Here is a 19,930-nt window from a genome sequence, read left to right on the forward strand (position 1 = left end):
TATACTCAACCTTTCCATTATCTAATATAATTACCATATGTGGGTTAGCCCTCCCTAACTCTTTTCCTTGTTAAGAATATTTAAAAAAGCCAGAAACATTGGGATGGACGAGCCACGTGCTTGGCGCGTGCTGTTTCTGTTATCCTAGGGCTCGAGGAGCCTCTCTTAGATATAGATATAATTCTCGAGAGTTACCACCAGAGAGGAGAAGAGAAATCGGGAAGAGAGAGAGAGGGAAAGAAAGAAGCAAGGGCTGGCGATGGGGTTCGTGATGGAGTTTGCGGAGAACCTGATACTGCGGCTGATGGAGGATCCGAAGAAGAGGGACGAGAAGCAGCGGGAACACATCTACGCTATGAGGGAGCAGTGCGACAAGACCAAAGCCAACTGGAACCTCCCCATCCGCCCCTACGGCTTCTGGACCTTCGATCGCTTCAACGCCCAGCTCTTCCGGGACGCCCAAATCAGCCAGGTCCCCGGCCGCCGCGACCCCTACGACGACCTCCTCCTCAACCAGCAGTTCCCACCGCCCCCTAAATCCACTAATTGATGATGGATCAGGATCATCCACCCACCCATCCATCCATCCATCCGTCGTAAGCACCCTCTCTTTCTTCATCTTATTATTATTATTATTATTATCATTATGCTTGATGAAATTCTTTTTTTCTGGATGCGTCCTGAATTCATGATCCCATCTTTTACGGCGCTTCCTTGCGTCAAAATTCGATCTTTTTCATTAGGCCATCGACATTTTGATTTTGATTCGGATTTTGATGTAAAAAAGGGTTGCGGTTGTGGCTGTACGGCTAATAAAGGAGATCCCGAAGAGCGATCCCAGATGAAAAGCTGATGTTTTTTCTTTATTGAAATTAAGCGCCCTATGGTATTGCTTTTGTTTTCTTATTTTTTAAATCAAAACCCCAAGAAGAAAAATTTTGAACTAAACTGAACAACATGATTGATGAAAAAGAGTGAAAAATAAAAGTGAGTACAATAACTTTTGTGCAAGTGCTATCTTCGGCATCAATCCCCATGTGGTATTTCACAAATTTGTAGATAAACAAAAACACAAAAAGAAGCCCTAGTATTTTGCCATCATAAATTCTTTCAATTAGGTTTTAATGTGTAAATTCCCTCTATATTTTGAATCATGGTGAATCTCTTTCTATCGGGTAAACCAAGGTATATGTGGTGCACATACATGAAACCTAGTACAGATTAGGGACTATGCTGAACGGCTTCTTAATAATCACATTCCACCACACCCTCTTTAGGAATCAAACTATGGTAGACTAGCATTTCATCCCACCCACCTTTCATCTTACTCCTTTTGTCCCATCACATCTTATTTATAAGGCATCATTTAATTTACATTAGCTTCTTTAACTTTGTGAGAGAGCATTTTAAATGCTATCAGGTCCTGGAGTTCTACTATTGTTTAGGTGAAATGCCATGCTCACATCAATATACCCACTCCAAAAGTTTATCTTTAATAATCACGTGGTCTCATATACTGAGTAAAAGAGATGCATTTATATGCTTGCTGATGTACTAGTCTCATTCATGGTAGAATAAGAGAAGAATAAATTTCTAAATATGTATGAATAAATTTTTGCCTAGTATTCTACTGGAAATGTTTTTCTTTTCTTTTCTCTTTTTTTTTCAACTTGGTCAAGATAGAGATTACCCATTCCGCCTTAGCAGTTGTTGCCCTTTCAGCTATGAGCTTTTACTAATATAGTTATGATTTATTTATGTAGGACTATGTCCACCATGGAAAGAGTAATAGCAATAAAACATGACTTGTTGGTTCAAGAACAGCAAATCAATTTATGTACCCATAGATGTTGACTTTGATAGGTGTGCGGCTACCTGTTGTGCAAGATGTGTGCTTGTACTTTGTAATTTATTACAAGGTATTGGATGAATAATCATTTTCAGTCTTTTTACTGAACCATGCGGAGTCCCAGTTCTCAAGAACTACCAATTTCCTTTCAAGTAGAAGCATGGTTAGTGTATTTAAAATTTTTGAGACCTTGTAACAATGTGGGGGGGAAGAGCATGTTTTTGGACAAAAAAAGATTTATGATTACTGTTGAAGGAGATGAGTAACCCAGCCTACCGTAAACAGTTGAAGTTTACTGGGAAACTAGGATGGTTGTGAGGAGTTACAACTCAAACCAGGAGCTGAGTTTGTTTCTATCTGTTCCTTCTTTTAGGTCTCAACTCTTAGTTGCTTGCAATTCCTTTAACCAAATGGTTCTATAGAGATCAACATCTTTGTAATATGTGTTTTCTATGTGCGTAATGTTGTTGCTACTGCCAGCTGCTTGAACTAGTTTTTCTTGGATATGGGCACTAGGATTGAATTGAAACATGTACTCAAGCATTTGATTCAACAAGAAGGGGGGAAGAGAGATACTAGGATATATGGGAAAGAAATTTTTTAACTAATATGTATAATATTCTATAAAGAAAACATTAAAAGATTTTATTTGTTGAGGTCTTTTAATCGAAGACATGTTTTTGATTGATACTTCCTAATTATCTTAAGGATATAAGAAAAGTGAAAATCTGTAAGAGTATTTTAATATCTACATCTTTGAGTAATTTCTGAAGAAGGCCAAAGCTCTTTTCTAACATCATTATGGCGAGTGAAATTCACTGTTGAAAGAGTTCATCAGCTCTTCACGAATCTTTAGAAGTTACAATCGAAGAATTTGATAAGCATTCATATCTCAAAGACACATATCTTCTTCGGAAACTTATATGACACGTTATTGGAGCTAGACATGAGAGCCCAGGTAAGATAGGATTCTACATTCAAATAGAAAAGGATATTGGAAACTTTTCTCTTAAATTTGTTAATGTTGCCTATCCATCAGCGTTATCTTAAATGGCAAGTATTGCCCATATCTGTTTAGTATTCTGTTCTTTTTATTGTGATACTTCTGTCCCATGGCACCCAGTTTATTGTGCAAGTGAACTTACTCTATGTTAATTCGTTTTGGGCATTACATTTTGTTCAGATAGGACCTGAGTATGCTAGGGATATCTTGAAGGGTTTCTGCAGTTATTTTAAAACATGAATAAAGATGTCATGTTTATAAGTTCCACTTGCCATGATATGTATGCCAGTTTATTAGCAACATCTCTATATGCGTGTGTGTGTGTGTGTGTGTGTGCGTGTCTCGTGTGTATTGGGGCAGGATTCTGTTTCTAGGATTCCATTTGTTCTGACATCTTTCTGAATGGTGTCTTGATCAGGTATTTTCTTGTCTTCTGTTGCGGAGATGTGGAAGAAGCCAGTGTAAGGTGATGCAGCATGGATAACGCATAAGTCATGCTTCATGTATGCATTTAAATGTTGCTATGGTGTCATGAGAACCTGATCATGATAACTCTGATTTGGTTTCTGGGTGTTCTCTGAACTGTTGTTGATCTTGAATTGGTGTTCAAATATTATCTCCAAATAAAAAACTAGTGAATTGGCTGTGTTGCACCATATAGCTGCTCTAGCCTCCCTTAACATCAATAGGTGGCGGGGTTTTTGGATGCTAGATAGCTAATCAAGCTAGAGAGTTTTTAATTCAACGTAACCATTCGGTATATTCTTGAAACTTATTCTTGGATTGGTAATATCCCGTCTAGTTGAAGTTTGAGGTTTAATGAATTAACTTGTAGAGAAAATGAAGTACGACGAGGAGAGAGTTTTGCAGGTTATAGTGATTCCATCCTTAGGAAATTAAGTTTAGCCAAGTTAAGCACCTATTGATTAGCTAAAATTAATTTTCTTTTTCCGATGACATTTTGATATTAACCAGCAATCAAATATTTTAAAAAAAGGAAAAGAAAAAAAAAAGACAACAGTCTATTCAAGAATCCAAAAGCCCGGCGGCTATGCCAAGACCTAATTCTTACTTCCATCCTACAGTTTACGCACATCAAATCTATTTAAATTTGAATCCATGATACCATTCAAATAGTAAGTAGTTACTTGGTGATAAGCCATGGAGTGTTTTTTTTTTTTTTTTCTGTTGGTACATCGGTGGCTTACACTGATTTTGTGTAAGCATTGTCATGAGAGTTCAGAGAAAGGATAAACCTCAGAGGTGGGGAAACAGATATATGGCGATTCAATTCATAGCTTTATTCGTCTTTCGGTATACATGTATGATCTGGTAGGCAGCATACTTCTTCACTAGCCTCCGGATGTCGACTAGAAGTAGGTGATTTGTCCTCAATATTTTTTCTTATAAAATTCGTATAATAATCTTCACTGAATCTCTTTCTAGAATAATACTTTCAGCCTCAAGCATCCGTCTGTATAGACTCCCATGCTGCCCTGAGTTTCGCTCCGAAAACACCTGCCTCAAAAATAAGCCGATCTTCTGCAGCTATTAGCCGGAAGGAGTGGTCTCTAATCGCTATGTTGGCGTACCCTAGTTTAATCGGTTACATCAGAAGCATCAGTCGGCGAACCGGGCGCACCACCGTGTTTTTTTTTCCCTCTTCTCGATCGCTATTCGGTATTCACTTGTCCTTTGCTGACCGCGGCACTGGAAAAAGAGATCCATCTCTTTTCTTTACCTTCTCCTCAATCGTTTGTCATTTGGTGACCGCGGCACCGGAAAAGATCCATGAACCGAAGGAGGAAGCGCGAGAGGCCCAATAATCCGTCCACTTCTCTCTCCAAGCGGCTTCGGTGGCCGCCCGAGGAGGCGGACAGAGAGCCGGAGCCAGCCGCCGCCGGCACCGGTAGGGGGTCCTCCTCCCCCTCCTTGGTTATGGTCACCGGCCTCCCCGTCGACTGCACGGTTCTCGAGCTCAAGTCCCGTCTTGAGATGTACGGGCCCATCTCCCGCATCCGCATCGACGTCGACGGCTCCGGCTACGTCGCCTTCCGTTCCGACCGCTCCGCCGAGGCCGCCATCTCCGCCTCTCTCGATCCGGCCTTCGGCATCGCCATCCGATCCAAAAGGGTATTTCCTCTTCTCCCTTTTATCAGTCTCTTCCTCACCAGATAGATATTGGTCGTATTATTTTGGCGATGGAGTTTGCTCCTAGGGCTTAACTTAATTTCCTCGGAATGGGGAGAATTTTGAGATGCCCTTTCAAAGTAGTGGTAAGGGCTTCGCCTTATTTCCTCCTTTCGTAGTTTGAACCGCTCTTACTGGTTCTTGATAGCCAAATTCTTAGCTTGAGTCCATAATTATGGTCAATAAAAGTAGAATCAAGCGAAGACTGAAATTATGTGCATATAGTGAGACTGAAATTATGAAAAAAAGGAGCAAACCTATAAAAAAGTTGTATGCTACTCCATTTGCTATCGGCATTAAGAAATGTGATTGGTAATATTCCTATAACTTGTGTTAAGTAAACTAACACAAAATGTGAATCTTTATAGGTTTAATTGGATTGTGTGAAATACAAGATTCAAAAGTTCTGTTGCTTTTAAGATCTTTTGATTATATTATCTTGTGAAGCAAAGGGAATCTTCATAGGTAAACTTCCATTATACAGGAGATGCAAATGATATCCCCCCATTTTCATTGATAGTTTGATATTTAGGCCCATTGACATGAAATGAGGGGAACATTAGGTCTTACCTTTTGTCTACAAAAAGAAGTGTAACCTTTAGACCTGAAAAAGTATACGGAATGAACCAAAATAAACACACAGACACAAAGAAAGAGAGGGAAAAAGAAAAATAAAAGAAGTGGATGGATATAAAGGGGAGAGGGGGAGGGAGGGGGGGGGGGGGAGAGAGAGAGAGAGAGAGAGAGAGAGAGAGAGACTTAAACATGGTTGATCAGTTTGCCTACCACCAAATACATATCTTAGAAGAGAGCCAATGTCACAAAAGATATTGTTCAAGCGTTACTTACTTCATGAGAGGTCCGTTATTGTTTTGTTGTTGGGACTGGAGTGGTGGTGGATTTGGGTGAAATTGGGTTTGGAGTCAGAGGTGGAATTGGGGGGTGGGGGTGGGTAAAGGGGAGGGAAAGGAGGACGAGGAGGAGGCAACAAGAGGAAGCCAAGGGAAAGGAGGAAGAATCCCAAGCTTATTGGATGAGATATGAGCCAATGGTGCTTGTGGAGGAGGAGATGAAGGAGAAGTAAGAGCTCTATAAATTGTAGCTACCTAGATGCATTGTTATAGTCAACTTGTGCCCACTTGATGTATAGATAAGAGATTTCTAAATCACTTAAATTTTTGGGTTTCTAGGTATTTTAAATATTTTTCGATCATTATCAATAGTGTGGAGTGTGGACTAAATAAACCCATCATTGATTTTGCGCTAAGAAATATACTGGCTCAATTACATCTGTCAGTTATATTTTGATTCATCTACTTCATCTCCACTATCAAATTATGTAATAACAATCAATTCTTTAACATGCTATACTTTTGTATACTTAGTCATCCAAAATAAAAAACACTAACAAGATATATTATAATATGAAAAATATATAATGAAATTGTAAATAAGTTATGATAGGAGCAATAATATATATCATTGCTCTTATTTTATCTTCCAACTCACAGGAGGATAGAGCATGGGTTTAAGGTTTTGGATGAGAACTTCTGGGATGCACATGCCGAGTAAAACTCGATTGTGTGATATATGAAGACATAGTTAAACACATAATTGAATAGACATCTGCATACATGCAAATGCACACCTATGCATGTACACACAATAGGTGGCCATATACTACCCGAGAACAAGACTTTGTCTCACAAAAATCCAATGCATAACAATTGACTTATTTGTGAAAATATAAGCCTATGAAGAATGAACAGCGAATTATCAACTTTGAGAATTCAGTATTGTGATATCAAGTTTTGAAGTATAAATTTAAGACTTAAAAGATTCCCCATTTCTACTTTTCTCAAACACAAGATGACATTCATAAAGGTGTTATCTTGAGCTTCTTAGGCACTTTGCTACCTGAGTTTGGGCACATAATGAAAGGTAACAAAATTTCTCTCGTATCCAAGTTTGAAATTTAAGACAATGAAATGTTTCAATTTTTTCATGACAAAGTGGAAAGATATTTTTTTCTAATTTCCAAAGACTTGTTTCTAACTTTGAGGATTTGATGAGACACATACAGGATCTTTCTTAGTTAGTATTAATTTAATCAACAATATAGAGACTTGGTTAAACATTGTACCATTCTTCCTTAATTTCTTTAGAAATGAGATCAAAGTGCTTCCATTTTTTCTTAATTTTGCAGAATCCAAGTTATAACTGATGGGAGGTTACATTCAACACTCCATGAGGGAGTTCCGTTTCATAACTAAAATAAATTAAGAAATGGTGCAAATCTAAGTCAAATACCTAAATGTTCATTAAATTTAACACATGTAAGCACTTTTGATTCGGTTTGGCTAAAATCATGAAATTGTTAAAACTTCCTATAACTTGTAGAATTTTTCTTACTGGTTCCAACCAAAATTGATTCTTCCAGTCAAAACATCTTGATTTTCAGCAAATCTTCAAACCTCGAAGTGCATTTTGACAGGCCTTACTAGTCATAGAAAAATAAAGCATGCTGGCTTATTGATTAAGACAATCATAAATTGGCCTTACAGGCTTTTTTACTTACTTCCAATCAATGTGTACAAAACTATGGTGCAAGGCCACTATTTATTCTAGTAAGGTCTACCCTTTAAGAATCCAAGTTGGATTTCTCTCATAGTTGGAGCTGAAGTTTTCAAAATAAAAAATAATATAAATTTTTCAGATTTGGAGAGGAGTTAGATATCAACCCCTACATGAGTATCATTTTTGTCGCATTGATCAGATGTTATGGCCTCTTGAAATTTTGATTCGTGATTAAGTTTTGGATATAGCGGATCTTGCTCCCAGTCCCTGTCCATACCTATCTGAAGTGGCTAAATCAATCCATAACCGGTCTGATGATCCTCTTGGATCATTAAATATTTGAAGCATATGAATAAACCTCCTCAATCAGTCTCCCACCATTCTCAAACTCTGCAACTCCAATTCCTCTAATTTACTTTTTTTCTGCAGCATTTGTCATTCTTCCATGTAAATTGGACAATAAAAGATAATCCTCTGCACATTGAAGTATCAAATTTTGTGACTTGAAATGTATTTAACACTTTTTTATCTTGCTAATAAGCTCAGTAATTTGTAAGTATCATACTCATATCCTGGAACTAGCTTGAGGACCACGATGTGTACAGGATCTAGTCTCTAAAGAAATGAGTTGCATTAGCCACCTTGTTTGATTGCCCTGTATGACTCTCAAATTTTAATATTTCATTGAAGATACCTCAGGAAATGTAGTGGTCAGAGCCTTTTTACATGCTTTTGATTCAGCTTTAGCCTGCTCCTCGTGAATCATGAGCTACCTTGCAATCTTTCACACTAAAAGGAAGCATCCCTCCTACTTATCAGTGTCATCTGTACCCTGACTTTTATTTTGTCCATTCTCATTTCCTTGAAATTTGATATTAGTTCTTCCTTGCTCAGTGTCGAAAATCGAAGCACATGATTAATGTTATGTTTTCGCTGCTTAATTCTATCATATTAGAAGTTATGCCTATGGTGTAGTGTTTCATCTTTTCCTTGGTCTCTGTTTATGGAGCAAAAAGCAGGTCCTAGTGGTTCGTGCAATAGATCCTTTGCCAGAATGGAGAATAGGAGTTGGAGTTTCTCCCCCATCGAAGCTTCTTCGAGCAGAAATACCCCTGAGCCGGCATGGTCGTAGTAATAAGAAGCTTATTGCAGGCACAACTACAGCAAGCACCAGATCTGGTTCGGATCTGCCCTATAAGGGCAGGGAAATAATTGCATATGATGATCTTCTTTGACAATGAACTGAATCAGTTTATAGGCCCTTGACGAAAAGTAATCGGTAGCAGCCAAGATGAATTGATGTCCTCTTGATGATGGAGGTTCAATTGGCCCGACTATGTCTGTCCGTTCCCCATGCTGCTTCTGTTAGGTATTTATGAAGTTAGAAGGGTGCAAGTTTGTTGGTTTCTGTAGGAAAGTCTCTTGGAAGCATTGGTCCTGTCATTATTAGTATATATGCTATTATGCCTGGTTGGATGTTTTAGAGAAGCCCTTTATGTTCGGCATATACACTGCTAGCTGCTTGGAGATAGGCATCAATGGACTTTCTCACTTGTTGCCATCCCAACCATATTGTTGTCACTGTATTTTTCTTGTCCTTTTTTTTTGTCCCAAATGTGTTATTTTCAATATCATGCACAAGGTTGGATGGTATTCTGGGAAGTTAGCAGACTTGCTTTATTCAACTGGGTTAGTTTTGTGGAAGAATTTAACGTGTGGAGCAGTAATTCTTACTGCCAACCCTTTGATGTGTTGGAATTGATATCCTGATTATTATCATGTCATTATTCTTTTTAGAATTCTTTGCCTACTTCTTCATCAGGGGATGGTGCAAAGTCAACCTTCGCATCCAACTCCTTCGCTCTTGAATGTGAGAAGACAATATTGCCTTCAAAATCCTAGACTTGGAGAAGTTCCCTGGCCTAAAATCTATATTGCTTGTGCTATGGATTCTATAATTTGAGGAGGGAGAATGTCCGTTGTTCCTCTTGTTCGTCGCATTTCGTTTGCTCTTAAATTAAGATATTTGCCCTTAGATAATATCTTCTTGCACAGGTAATTAATTGTGTAGTTATACAGGTGAAGTAATGGATGGTGAGTCCGCAGGGCCTTTTTACATGCATTTGATGCAGCTCTTGTCTACGATGCATCCATGCATGATGCATCAAGATTCACAGTGGCGTACTTTAAAGCCTTCAACTCAACCATGAATGTTGCATGAGGATCAACCATCGGAACGCTCAAGCTTCACTCGACCACCCTTCTCTTGCTCCTTGCTGCAATCTAATAATCAGGGTTTGTCAGCCTGAACTTTTCCCCGCATTAGTGTGCCCACATTTTTTAGTTCATTATTTGCCTCGTTAGTTAAAATTTTGGCTACAATCCAACGGGATCCTGTCACAGTGCAATGCATCCTCGGCCAGTCTGCCAGTAATGTGGACGCATCGGAGCATCAGGTACGGCCTCAAGGGAATCCAAGACGTCGCCTTTATCGTCCTGGGGGCTGCCTTTAAACGTCTAAATGTGGCAGTGCCCGTGCAACCAGGACTCACGAGGCTGGTGCAGTCCGCAGTGTCCACAATGGACGGACTCGCACGGTATCGAACGAGGTGGGCGATAAATGACTTAAAAAGGATTTTTTGGGGAAGTGAGTGTACCATCTTGGCTTTGCACAAGGACCGTAAGCATGGAAGCTAGGACCCAATTTTCAGGCCTTCTGAGGCCTAGGATTGGAGGTGGGTTTGGCCATTTGCTCCGAACTTTTGGTGCTCCCCTCTAGTTAACCGTAGCACCAGTACATGCTCGTTCACCCAGAAAAGGCAATGCATGGAGGAGAGTGTTATGTGATTCATAGCATCAACTTGTGATTGGATATCTTGGTCCTCTCCGTTTTGGTTTTGTTTCCAAGATTGAATTCATCCCAGACTTAATAATGCTTCACAAATAAAGTGGCTGGAACAAGGGTTAGCTTCAACAGGCCCCTTGGTATCAATGGAAGACCCAGGGACAACCCAATAGGAGTCACCACTAAATGATGCTTTCAAAAAAGGATTATAATGCTGATGATGGAAAGTGCAAAGGTGAGTCCTCTTAGTACAAACAACAAAGCAAAGATGATGCTTGACAGTACTACACACATGCACCCTAGTAGAGCAATATGTAAAGCAGTTTTAAGTAACTAGGCTTGTGACCTAAAACAGCTTAAGAATCTAGGCCTATGATTTTCCTGGCTGTGTGTGGAAGTTGGAACACAAAGCCATCCTCGCAGACTGGAATTGGTAACGCAAAAGAATCCTGCATCTGAAAGATTTTCGAAGAACAAAGGCAACATTGGAAAGGGTTGGGATCGGCTTGCTATAGCCATTTGTTGGCACATTTGGTTGGGAAGAAATTATAGAATCTTTCTTCAAAAAGGATCTTCCATCAATGCAACCCTGCAGAAAACGCTTCACTGTTTCATTCAATGGGAAAGCCTGTGCTCAGGAAAGATTAAAGACAGTCACCAAGCAATTCTGAATCTTCTTGGTTCCCTGACGAGGAGATAATATCCTTGTTGGTCTCAAGCTTTTTGTTCCTTGGTTGTTTTTGAGGTATTGTAATTTTAAATCACTGCACCTCTGTATCTTCTGTTTATATTAATCTAAGGTGGCAACAATGACGACGATATTCCATGTCAATTTATAGCTTACCCCGAAAAGCCTAAACTGACGTATCGGGCGGGCTCATAATGTATTTTTTCCTTATTTTGCTTCTAGGACTTTTGGTTGCACTCAGCACACACCACTTCCTATTGGTATTTGATTTTGTTGAGAAAGCCACTAGCGTCTGAAAATAAAGGTCACATAACAAGCACCACTGATTTCTTCTTACCAAAAAACCATTCTTTTTCATCAGGCCCAACATTAATAAACTGAACTGGTCTGCAATGAAAGCAGGCATGAAGACTACTACAATCTCTCATCTATACATGCACTCAAACCACAGTTCTGGTAAGAAACACATTACCAAATACCAAACTCCCTAGGTGGGAAGGGTCGAAATAGCCCTAATTCACAAGTGGTGTATATCTACAGAACCCGGCTCCACAACTTTGAAGAGTCAGCTTAAATGTCCAAGTGAGGCTCATAGAAATCACTCAGGCAGGGTGACATGATCTCTTCCTCCAGCATTTTTAATACCTCATTCATAGAAGGGCGATCATCAGGATTCCCATCTGTGCACATTGCAGCTATATCGAGAATTGCTTCGACTGCTTCAACATCCACATAACCACACTTCTTGTCAACAATCTCTTCCAATCGATGCTCTCCTGTTAATGTGTTTAGCTGCAACGCTTGGAACATTAGTTGGTGGAACAAAGAAAGAACAATAATGGGAAAATATGAGAAATGTAGAGCAGACTCACCCAGCCAACAACATTCAGGCCCCTTTTGACAAAGGATGGATCTGTAGGCCTCTTTCCGGTGACCAACTCTAACAAGAGCACACCAAAGCTATAAACATCTGATTTCTCTGTTGCATGCCCCTTAAGCAGGTATTCTGATACACACAAAGTAATGTGAATGTCCTAAATTACACCAGATGAACCTACAAACTAATTGCTGAGATAGGATTTTTTTTTCATCAAATAGGCCAAATCAATCAATGTCCACAGCTGACTTAACTGATTAAAAAGTTGAAATTCTTCCATTCATTCCATTTCATGAATTGTCGACAGTTTATATAGTAAATATTAAGGGATATTTCCATAGGTTCAATAATATTTTGGACGTGCTAGGTAGTTTGTTTTGAGAATTTGACATAAGAGGTTACGTTCAATGTGTGATACAAAGATGCACGTAGATAAAGATATTAACAAACCTGGTGCCAGATAGCCAAAAGTACCAGCTACAACTGTTGTAATGTGTGCATCATCATCTACAAGAAGTTTGGCTACACCAAAATCCGACACATGAGGCTCCAGGCTTCTATCAAGTAGAATGTTGCTGGATTTTATGTCCCTATGCACTATTCCAGGAGAGCAATCATGGTGCAAGTATGCCAGTCCTCTAGCAGAGCCAAGGGCAATTTTCATGCGTGCATTCCAGTTCAAGGGTTGCTCATCTTGCCCATGCTCTGAAAAATATGAATAATGTAAAGCAGAAGTGAGTAATGCATGGAATAAGTTCACCTGGCTCTCTAGATGGTTGGTGGCTGATTTTTATGCAGACATAGATAATAGAGAATAGGTGATGATTTCAATAAACACGATAAAATCAAGTACTTCAGGAAATGGTTGTATATAGTTTGTGACACATATATGGTAATCTCAGGTCATCCATTTGTTTTATTATTTTTACACTAGAAATTAATTAAACACAGGAAATTGTATGGAAAGAAAACTAATGTTTCAGTTGAGAAGCTTACCATGCAGGTAGCGGTCTAAGCTGCCTAAGGTCAAGTAATCATATATCAGGAGTTTGGCTGAGGGAAGCCTACAGTAGCCTCGCAGATTGACAAGGTTGATGTGTTTAACGCTGCCCAGAATCTCGAGTTCCCTCTCAAAAATCTGATCAGATCCATCACAGTTCCGATCAATCCTCTTGACAGCATATACATTATTATCATCCATCACCATCTTGTAGACAGTACCAAATCCACCTGATCCAACAATATCCTCTTCATCAAGTAGCTCCAGCTTTTTGATGATCTCCCCGGATGAATATGGAAGGTTTCCACGAAAAGTGATAAGTTTGGTGCCTAATTAGAGAGCAATATCAACTAAATCAGGGAGCTGGCAGGACATAAGAGGGAAGAGGGGACAAAGGTGATTATATAGCTTACCAACATCTTGGGCAAATTGCTTATCCACTTTTATATACTTGCCTCCTACCTTTCCCTTTCTCGACAATAAACAGATCCAAAGGAAACCAAGGACTGCAACTAATGCCAGGGCCATTGTAGACATTGCACCAATTATAATACCATTGAGAAAATGTGTTGTTCTTTTTGTGGAAACTGGTGGAATTCCTGATGATTCAACTCCAAGAAAGAACGGAAACTGTGATCAGTAATATCAGTAACGAGGTACTTCACCCTTCTCCACTCATATTATATTTAGAAAGAACAACAGAATTGTTCTCCATTGTCATTGTCAAATGATAATGAACTCCAAATCAAAACTTACCTGGTGATGCAAAAGAATCTGGGTGCGGTAGCACCACCGGAAAGCCCATTGAACTATGACACAGTTTCTGGATTGGCAAGCCACATAGCTCTAGGTTTCCAACAAATCTGCATCAACTTTCATCATTATAAGAACCCCAAGGAGGTATTGCAAGGACTAAACTAACCCTACAACCAATTAAAAATGATGACTAATCCGATGTGAATGCATAAAAAAGCACCGATCATCTATGTTGTCAAGCATTTGGGAGAGCAGGGATGCAACTTACGAGGTATTCCTGAAAGTGCCAAGTATTCCAACATTTGGGATTTCGCCAGAAAAGAAGTTGGTGGATAAGTTTCTGTAATGGAATGTAGCGCGAGATTTCACAATCAAATACGAAAAAAAAAATGCAAACCTAGCAAATATGGTATTATTCTGGATCAGCTAATATAGAATAAGGTTAAATTGAGATCGTTTTCTGAACTTACAGAAAACGCAGATGAGCGAGACTTCCGATTGAGGGAGGTATTGTTCCCCTCAGCAAGTTGCTCGACAAATCCCTACATTCCACATAAAATTAACAGAAACCAAGAGAAAAGGTAATGCAACGGAATAAAAAGAGGACTATGGATTAGTAAACATACAAGATAGTGAGATCAGTAAGGTCTCCAATCTCGGGAGGAATACTGCCTTGTAGGTAATTAGCTCTCAGATACCTAATCAAACAGGGGAATGCAGCTTATGCAAACAATCTAAAGAGAAGTACCAAGTGGAAAAAAAAACAAAAACCTAAAAAAGGGGAAAGAAACAGAAAAGGGCATACAGTGCTCTTAGTTCGGTGCAGTTCCTGATCTCAGCCGGAATAGGTCCGTGCAAGCTATTCTGATGGAGAGCCCTGCGAAGCCCCAGATACAAAACCAGCGAAAGGTGAGACCTTTAGCTCATATTCACATAAAGATGATGAAAGAGATGAAGCCTCACAGTCTCTGGAGCCTCTGGAGCTTTCCGATGCTGGGAGAGATGATGCCTCCGAGTTGCATATAAGGTAGATTTCTGCGAGGGAGTAGAGATAAAATAAGAGATGAGGAGAAGAGGGCAAAGGAGAGGAAGAGAAGAAGAGAGGAAAGAGCTCGGAGTACGGACATGGACCGGACTCTGAGGTCGGGGAAATGGCAGGTGATGCCGGTCCAACCGCAGGGGTTTGGATCGGCCCGTCTCCAGCTCCGTAGCATCCGCTTCGTGTCATTGAACGCCGCCTTTAGCTCCAGCAGTGCCTCGCCTAAGATTCCCAGAAAGCAATGGATTAACAACAGTAAAGAGAAGAGGAAAAAGGAAAGATCTTCGCCGAAGACTGAAGTATTTTGGTACCATCAGGACTCAAGGCCGAAGCGGAGGAGAGCACAAGAGCGATGGAAATGGATGCGGAAAGAGCCCAGAGCCGCAGAGCCATCTCTCTCTCTCTCTCTCTCTCTCTCTCTCCCCACGGCCTCTTGCTTGGCGATGAGGCCAGAGATGGGGCACGAGGATTTTACAGAGGCCGGAGGGGGAGAGAGAGAGAGAGAGAGAGAGAGGGAGAGAGGGGGCGCTACAGTGGTGGACAGGTGGGGGATTGTGGGAAAGTGCTCTTTAATTATGAACGCGAACACACTGAAGAGAGAGAGAGAGGGCCGGGGCCTGGGGAGGCATTTTCTCAGGAAGCGTACGATTTTTGGGACAGAAGTAGCCGTTTGCGTCAAAGATTTCAAAAGGGGGCAACTCAGAGCTGCTTGAAAGATTACTCGTGCACAAATTAAATTAGGAGCTGAGCACATTCATCTGAGAGGACATTCAACTATTATGATCAGATAAATTTAGGGCTATATAGGAATAGAGGACGGGTACCTACTGCTATAGAATATTAAAGATCTCTCTGAGAAATTGTACGGCCTTTCAGATTATTCATGCTTATTATGAGATAAACAGTATAGCTGATTATGTCGCTTTATTTGTTGCGCAGTATTCCGATAATTAATTTTATAAGAACTATGAGTTTGCTCCATCTTCTCTTCGTCATTTTTTTTAATATTTGTAGATGTATTCACACTAGAATAATACAATGTGTCTGACTTAAAAAAAAAAAAAAAAAAGCTCCACTCGCACATGAGAAAGAATTGAAGGGTAACACCGAAGATCAGGATTCTGCTGATTGGACCGCCTCTACTTAGAAAAACGCATGTCATAAAACATAAAAAGCTTGTTTAATTTATGTGCCTCTCCTTCCACTCCCTTTTGGCTTCTCTTCCACAACCCTCCGTCCATAGCCATTCCCCCCCGGCTACCCTCTGTCTCCAACCATGACTCGAGAGAGGGAGACAAAGGTCGCCGATGTCGGCAAACATTGATGTAGCACCTGATACTCTCGAGCAGCATCTTATAATTGCTCTCCCCTGTTACGTCTCCCTCTCTCGAGTCATGCATCGTCGGGCGCCACAAGCATTGCATTGTCTAAAAAGGAGAGTTGATAGATTTCGATAAACCATTGGATTCGGACAAATGGATTCTTTGAAAGCTAAACACATTCCATTCAACTTTCCTATCCCTAGCAGGAAGACTTATTTTATTGAGGAATAATTGATGGAAACACCTTATAAAATAAGTGATTTGCTCATCTTTCCATAATGCAAGTCCGTTTGGTTTGCACCAATTCGTAACCCGTTTTTTATCGGCAAAATTAGGTAACTCTGGGTTCTTCCAGGAATAAGATAGCTTTTAGGTTTATGTGGCTTTAGTTTAGTCCTTGCAAGAAGCCCATGGTCTAGCCCACTGCAGTTCATGTAATGACCCAAAAACCCTAAACACAATCATCCATCCGCCTCTTTCCGAGCTAGATATATACCATCCTCGGATCCTCCTCCTCCCACGGCGACTAGGATGGCTTTCTAACATATACTCTCCATCGTATTCACGTTTGCTTGAGCGGGGCCGCCTTCCCGGCTCAATTCCTTCGGTTCCACTTCCACGGCGCCCTTGTAACGGTAGAAACGGGCAGCCACCAAAAAATAGAGGGTATTAACCACACCTATGACGGCTATCAGATAGTAGAAGTAGTCGAGTCTATTGGCATTGACGTTGTTGTCGTCCTTCAACCAGCCGGTATACTTCCTGACGGCAGCGACGAGAATGGCACTAAGGTAGCTCCCTCCGGCCAGGCTGCAGAAGAAGAACGCGCATGCTATCGTCTGCATGTGCTCCGGGAATTGCCTGCTGTAGAACTCCACCTGCCCCACGCCGTTGAACGCCTCGGCGACGCCCATCAGAATGAGCTGCGGCGCCAGCCACGCGGCGGACAGGGGCGACGACCCGTGCAGGCCGCCGTCGGCCAGAGCTGCACCCCGCCGCATGCGTTCCACCAAGCCCGCCACCACCATCGACGAGGCCGCTATCACTATCCCTACTCCCTGCCTCTGGAGAAGGCTGATCCCGCTCTCCATCCCGGACAGTCTTCTGGCTACCGGAACGAAGATCTGGTCGTAGATGGGAATGAACAGGGCCAGGGCGAGCAAGGCGACGATGGGGACGGAGGCGCTGGGGATTTCGAAGCCCAGGCCCAGGTGGCGATCCATGGCTAAGCACTGGAAAACCACGAAAGTCGTCTGCTGAGACATTGCCACAAAACATGCAAGGCCGGCAGGCCAAATAGGCATGATGCGGATTAGGCATTTGACTTCTTCGATCTGTTGGACGCTGCATAGCCTCCACAAGTCCGCAGGGGAGCCGTCTTCTTTCATGTCGCCCTCGCATATGATGGCAGCTTTGTTCAAGAGACTGCACATTTAGCAGAAACTTCTCCTCAGAAATTAAAAAAAAAAAAAAAAAGACAGGAACTCTGTTCGAAAGCTCTGAGGATCCATGCATGTTAGAGCAGACAGCTAGCGAAGTAGAGCCTCGCCTGAACTGCAGCGTGAGCGGAAGTTTCGTCACCCTATTGCTCGCCGTAGGCGGGTCGTACAGCATCCTCTCCTGCTCCACCACACCGTCCGCCGCCGGCAGCCCCAGCTTCCTCTTCCTGTACGCCGCCACGAACACCTGCGCGATACGGGAGAACACGCTGCCCTCCGCCGGCACGTACACGTAGAGCCTCGTCCCGAGGAAGAACAGAACTATCGAAATCACCATCAGCCCGGCCGGGATGCTGAAGCCCAAGGACCAGCTGACGCTGCTCTGGATGTAGACAATTACGGTCATCGCCAGCATGACGGCTGCGGTGGAGGTGCAGTAGTACCAGTTGAAGTAGCTGGCCAGGCCACGCCGGCCGGACTCGGTGGTCTTGTTGAACTGGTCCGCGCCGAAGGGCAGGCTGCACGGCCGGATCCCGCCTGAGCCTATCGACATGAGGGCAAGGGAGAGGACGAGGACGCCGAGTTGGGCCCTGGTTGGGCCAACGCATTGCCCGGCCTGCTCGGCCGCCGGGCTGCAGCTCGGTGGCCGGAGCTGGGGAATCGCCGCCGTGAGGGTCAGCACCACCATTCCCTGTACTTGATTCTCCATCATATTAAAAGATTAATAGCATAATATTATACCACTAGGCACAAGTTCAAATTTGATAGCTAGCGTGTGCTCCAGGATGCGACACGTATTTGAATGTATAGGTGGGGCCGCAACGATATTATCAAGTACTTTATGCTATTACGGAGAGGCTTAATGAGCGTGCGCGGAAGGTAAGTGTCGCTTGCATGATAACCATTTTGCTAATTCAAGACACGTCAGATGTTGGGAGCTTTGCCACACTCCTATGCATGCATGCGTTGGATAACATGATTTAGATTACATGCGGCACTCTTCAATGATACATGTGATGGGTGATTAAAGGGAGATTTTGATTTTTTTTTATAAGAAAATATATAGTACTTGGCCGTAAGATTATGCAAACACATATTCCTACAAGAAAAAATAGCGATCATCATTCTATACAAATTGGTGATTATGATTTGAGAAACTCAAATTGGACTTATGGTAATCTTTATATGTTGGAAAATGTTCGAATGGTTCAGTTCAGCCAAGAGAAGCAAGAAAAATCTAAACTATAAATATATAAATACATACGTACATTACTTTGTACGTTTATAAGAAATAGTATATAAATTCGAAAAACAAAAAACCAATACGCAAATTAAGATGATCTAAGGTAAGCGCGCCGGAGCAAACTAATAAGAGGATATAGATGTGTCATATTATATAAAACTTTGGGGGTCAGCGGTGGGGCGCGATCGGCGCGGGCGGATCGCGGGAGGCAAGGAGAGGGTGCGGAATGTGGCGTGGCGTACCAAGAGGGAGACGAGGGAGGCGTAGGCGAGGGTGCGGAAGCGGCCCCAGTAGGCGTCGGAGATGAAGGCCCCCAGCAGCGGAGCCGAGTTCATCACCCCACCGTAAACGTTCACAAAATTCGAGGCCGCCACCTGCTTCATGTGGTACCTGCTCACCAGATACACCGTGAAGTTCGCCGTCAGCCCGAACGAGGCCACCCTCTCGAACGTCTCATTCCCTGTCATCGTATACATCTCTTTATATATCATGAATCAATTAAAAGCATTACGTCTATTACAAAACAACACAGCACGATGCGATAAAATAAAACACAATACAACAGAAGAGAAGAGAAGAGATTGGAAAAACCGACCGATGATGTAGGGGATGCATTTCCAGCCACCAGGTTTCCTCTTTTCCAGCACCTGAAGAATATTATCTCCTCCATCCGCCGCGACCACGTCGTTGTGGGTGGAGGGCGAGCATTTGAAGCAGTCGATCGAGGACCTCCACGAGGATTGCTTCATCTTTCTTTCTTTTCCTCTCTCACTCGCTCTCCCGTGGATCTTGATCTATTTTTCCGAGTTCACTCTTATCCCGGGCTGAGCTCTATTATTTGTTGTCGAGTATAAAACTGGGAGCCAGCATCGTTTATTAGAGAGAGATGGGGGGGAGGTGTTGGTGGGAGATGAAATGAAACGCCCCAAGGAAAAGGGGAGGGGGTAACGGAATTTTGTTTATTTCTTTCTCCTCCCCCTCCCCCTCCCGATTAGAGTATTGGCAATATATTAAGATAGTATAATATTATAATATTATATTAATGTTGTACTATTTAAATATAATTATTATGGTAACCTAGCATTATAATAATACTAATATA

General features: G+C 41.8%; 4 protein-coding genes across 5 annotated transcripts; 2 read left to right on the forward strand and 2 right to left on the reverse strand.

Annotated features, from left to right (window-relative positions):
* The first annotated feature begins 188 nt into the window (after positions 1 to 188).
* Positions 189 to 3,508, forward strand: LOC103712042 (NADH-ubiquinone oxidoreductase). The gene is made up of 2 exons (XM_008798418.4): positions 189 to 596; positions 3,271 to 3,508. The coding sequence occupies exon 1, from the start codon at positions 260 to 262 to the stop codon at positions 548 to 550; it is 291 nt and encodes a 96-aa protein (XP_008796640.1). The 5' UTR covers positions 189 to 259; the 3' UTR covers positions 551 to 596; positions 3,271 to 3,508.
* Positions 3,509 to 4,312: 804 nt separating this feature from the next.
* Positions 4,313 to 9,312, forward strand: LOC103712043 (homeobox leucine zipper protein). Its single transcript, XM_008798419.6, has 2 exons — positions 4,313 to 4,985; positions 8,639 to 9,312. The coding sequence occupies exons 1-2, from the start codon at positions 4,644 to 4,646 to the stop codon at positions 8,852 to 8,854; spliced, it is 558 nt and encodes a 185-aa protein (XP_008796641.3). The 5' UTR covers positions 4,313 to 4,643; the 3' UTR covers positions 8,855 to 9,312.
* A 2,166-nt stretch (positions 9,313 to 11,478) lies between these two features.
* On the reverse strand, positions 11,479 to 15,392 carry LOC103712044 (LRR receptor-like serine/threonine-protein kinase FEI 1). Of its 2 annotated transcripts, none has more exons than XM_089925171.1 (13): positions 15,136 to 15,392; positions 14,911 to 15,046; positions 14,749 to 14,820; positions 14,591 to 14,662; positions 14,412 to 14,483; positions 14,256 to 14,327; positions 14,054 to 14,125; positions 13,786 to 13,892; positions 13,443 to 13,640; positions 13,026 to 13,358; positions 12,480 to 12,734; positions 12,025 to 12,158; positions 11,479 to 11,944 (listed from the first exon to the last, which is right to left on the reverse strand). In XM_089925171.1, exons 1-13 carry the CDS (start codon positions 15,215 to 15,217, stop codon positions 11,723 to 11,725), a joined length of 1,827 nt encoding a protein of 608 aa, XP_089781297.1. In that variant the 5' UTR covers positions 15,218 to 15,392; the 3' UTR covers positions 11,479 to 11,722. The 2 variants fall into 2 exon arrangements, with proteins under 2 accessions (XP_089781297.1, XP_008796642.4); XM_008798420.5 differs by having other exon boundaries at positions 13,443 to 13,628; positions 15,136 to 15,370.
* Positions 15,393 to 16,536: 1,144 nt separating this feature from the next.
* LOC103712085 (protein NRT1/ PTR FAMILY 2.13-like) lies at positions 16,537 to 19,713 on the reverse strand. The gene is made up of 4 exons (XM_008798481.5): positions 19,424 to 19,713; positions 19,071 to 19,288; positions 17,696 to 18,276; positions 16,537 to 17,571 (listed from the first exon to the last, which is right to left on the reverse strand). Exons 1-4 carry the CDS (start codon positions 19,575 to 19,577, stop codon positions 16,686 to 16,688), a joined length of 1,839 nt encoding a protein of 612 aa, XP_008796703.4. The 5' UTR covers positions 19,578 to 19,713; the 3' UTR covers positions 16,537 to 16,685.
* Positions 19,714 to 19,930: the final 217 nt, after the last annotated feature.

Source organism: Phoenix dactylifera, chromosome 9 (assembly GCF_051530095.1).
Source record: "Phoenix dactylifera cultivar Ajwa chromosome 9, Ajwa_hap1_PhDact_Kaust_v1.1, whole genome shotgun sequence".
NCBI lineage: Eukaryota > Viridiplantae > Streptophyta > Magnoliopsida > Arecales > Arecaceae > Phoenix > Phoenix dactylifera.

Bases quoted from the DNA above. Each gene is read 5' to 3' on its own strand.
- LOC103712085 (XM_008798481.5), bottom strand. From the start codon at position 19,577: ATGAAGCAATCCTCGTGGAGGTCCTCGATCGACTGCTTCAAATGCTCG. The intron at 19,289-19,423 runs GTCGGTTTTTCC...ATACGATGACAG, and splicing joins ATGCATCCCCTACATCATCG to GGAATGAGACGTTCGAGAGG. The intron at 17,572-17,695 runs GCGAGGCTCTAC...CTAAATGTGCAG, and splicing joins CCGCTCACGCTGCAGTTCAG to TCTCTTGAACAAAGCTGCCA.
- LOC103712042 (XM_008798418.4), top strand. From the start codon at position 260: ATGGGGTTCGTGATGGAGTTTGCGGAGAACCTGATACTGCGGCTGATG.
- LOC103712044 (XM_089925171.1), bottom strand. From the start codon at position 15,217: ATGGCTCTGCGGCTCTGGGCTCTTTCCGCATCCATTTCCATCGCTCTT. The intron at 15,047-15,135 runs GTACCAAAATAC...TGGGAATCTTAG, and splicing joins TTCGGCCTTGAGTCCTGATG to GCGAGGCACTGCTGGAGCTA. The intron at 14,484-14,590 runs GTATGCCCTTTT...CTGTTTGATTAG, and splicing joins TGCACCGAACTAAGAGCACT to GTATCTGAGAGCTAATTACC.
- LOC103712043 (XM_008798419.6), top strand. From the start codon at position 4,644: ATGAACCGAAGGAGGAAGCGCGAGAGGCCCAATAATCCGTCCACTTCT. The intron at 4,986-8,638 runs GTATTTCCTCTT...AGCAAAAAGCAG, and splicing joins TCGCCATCCGATCCAAAAGG to GTCCTAGTGGTTCGTGCAAT.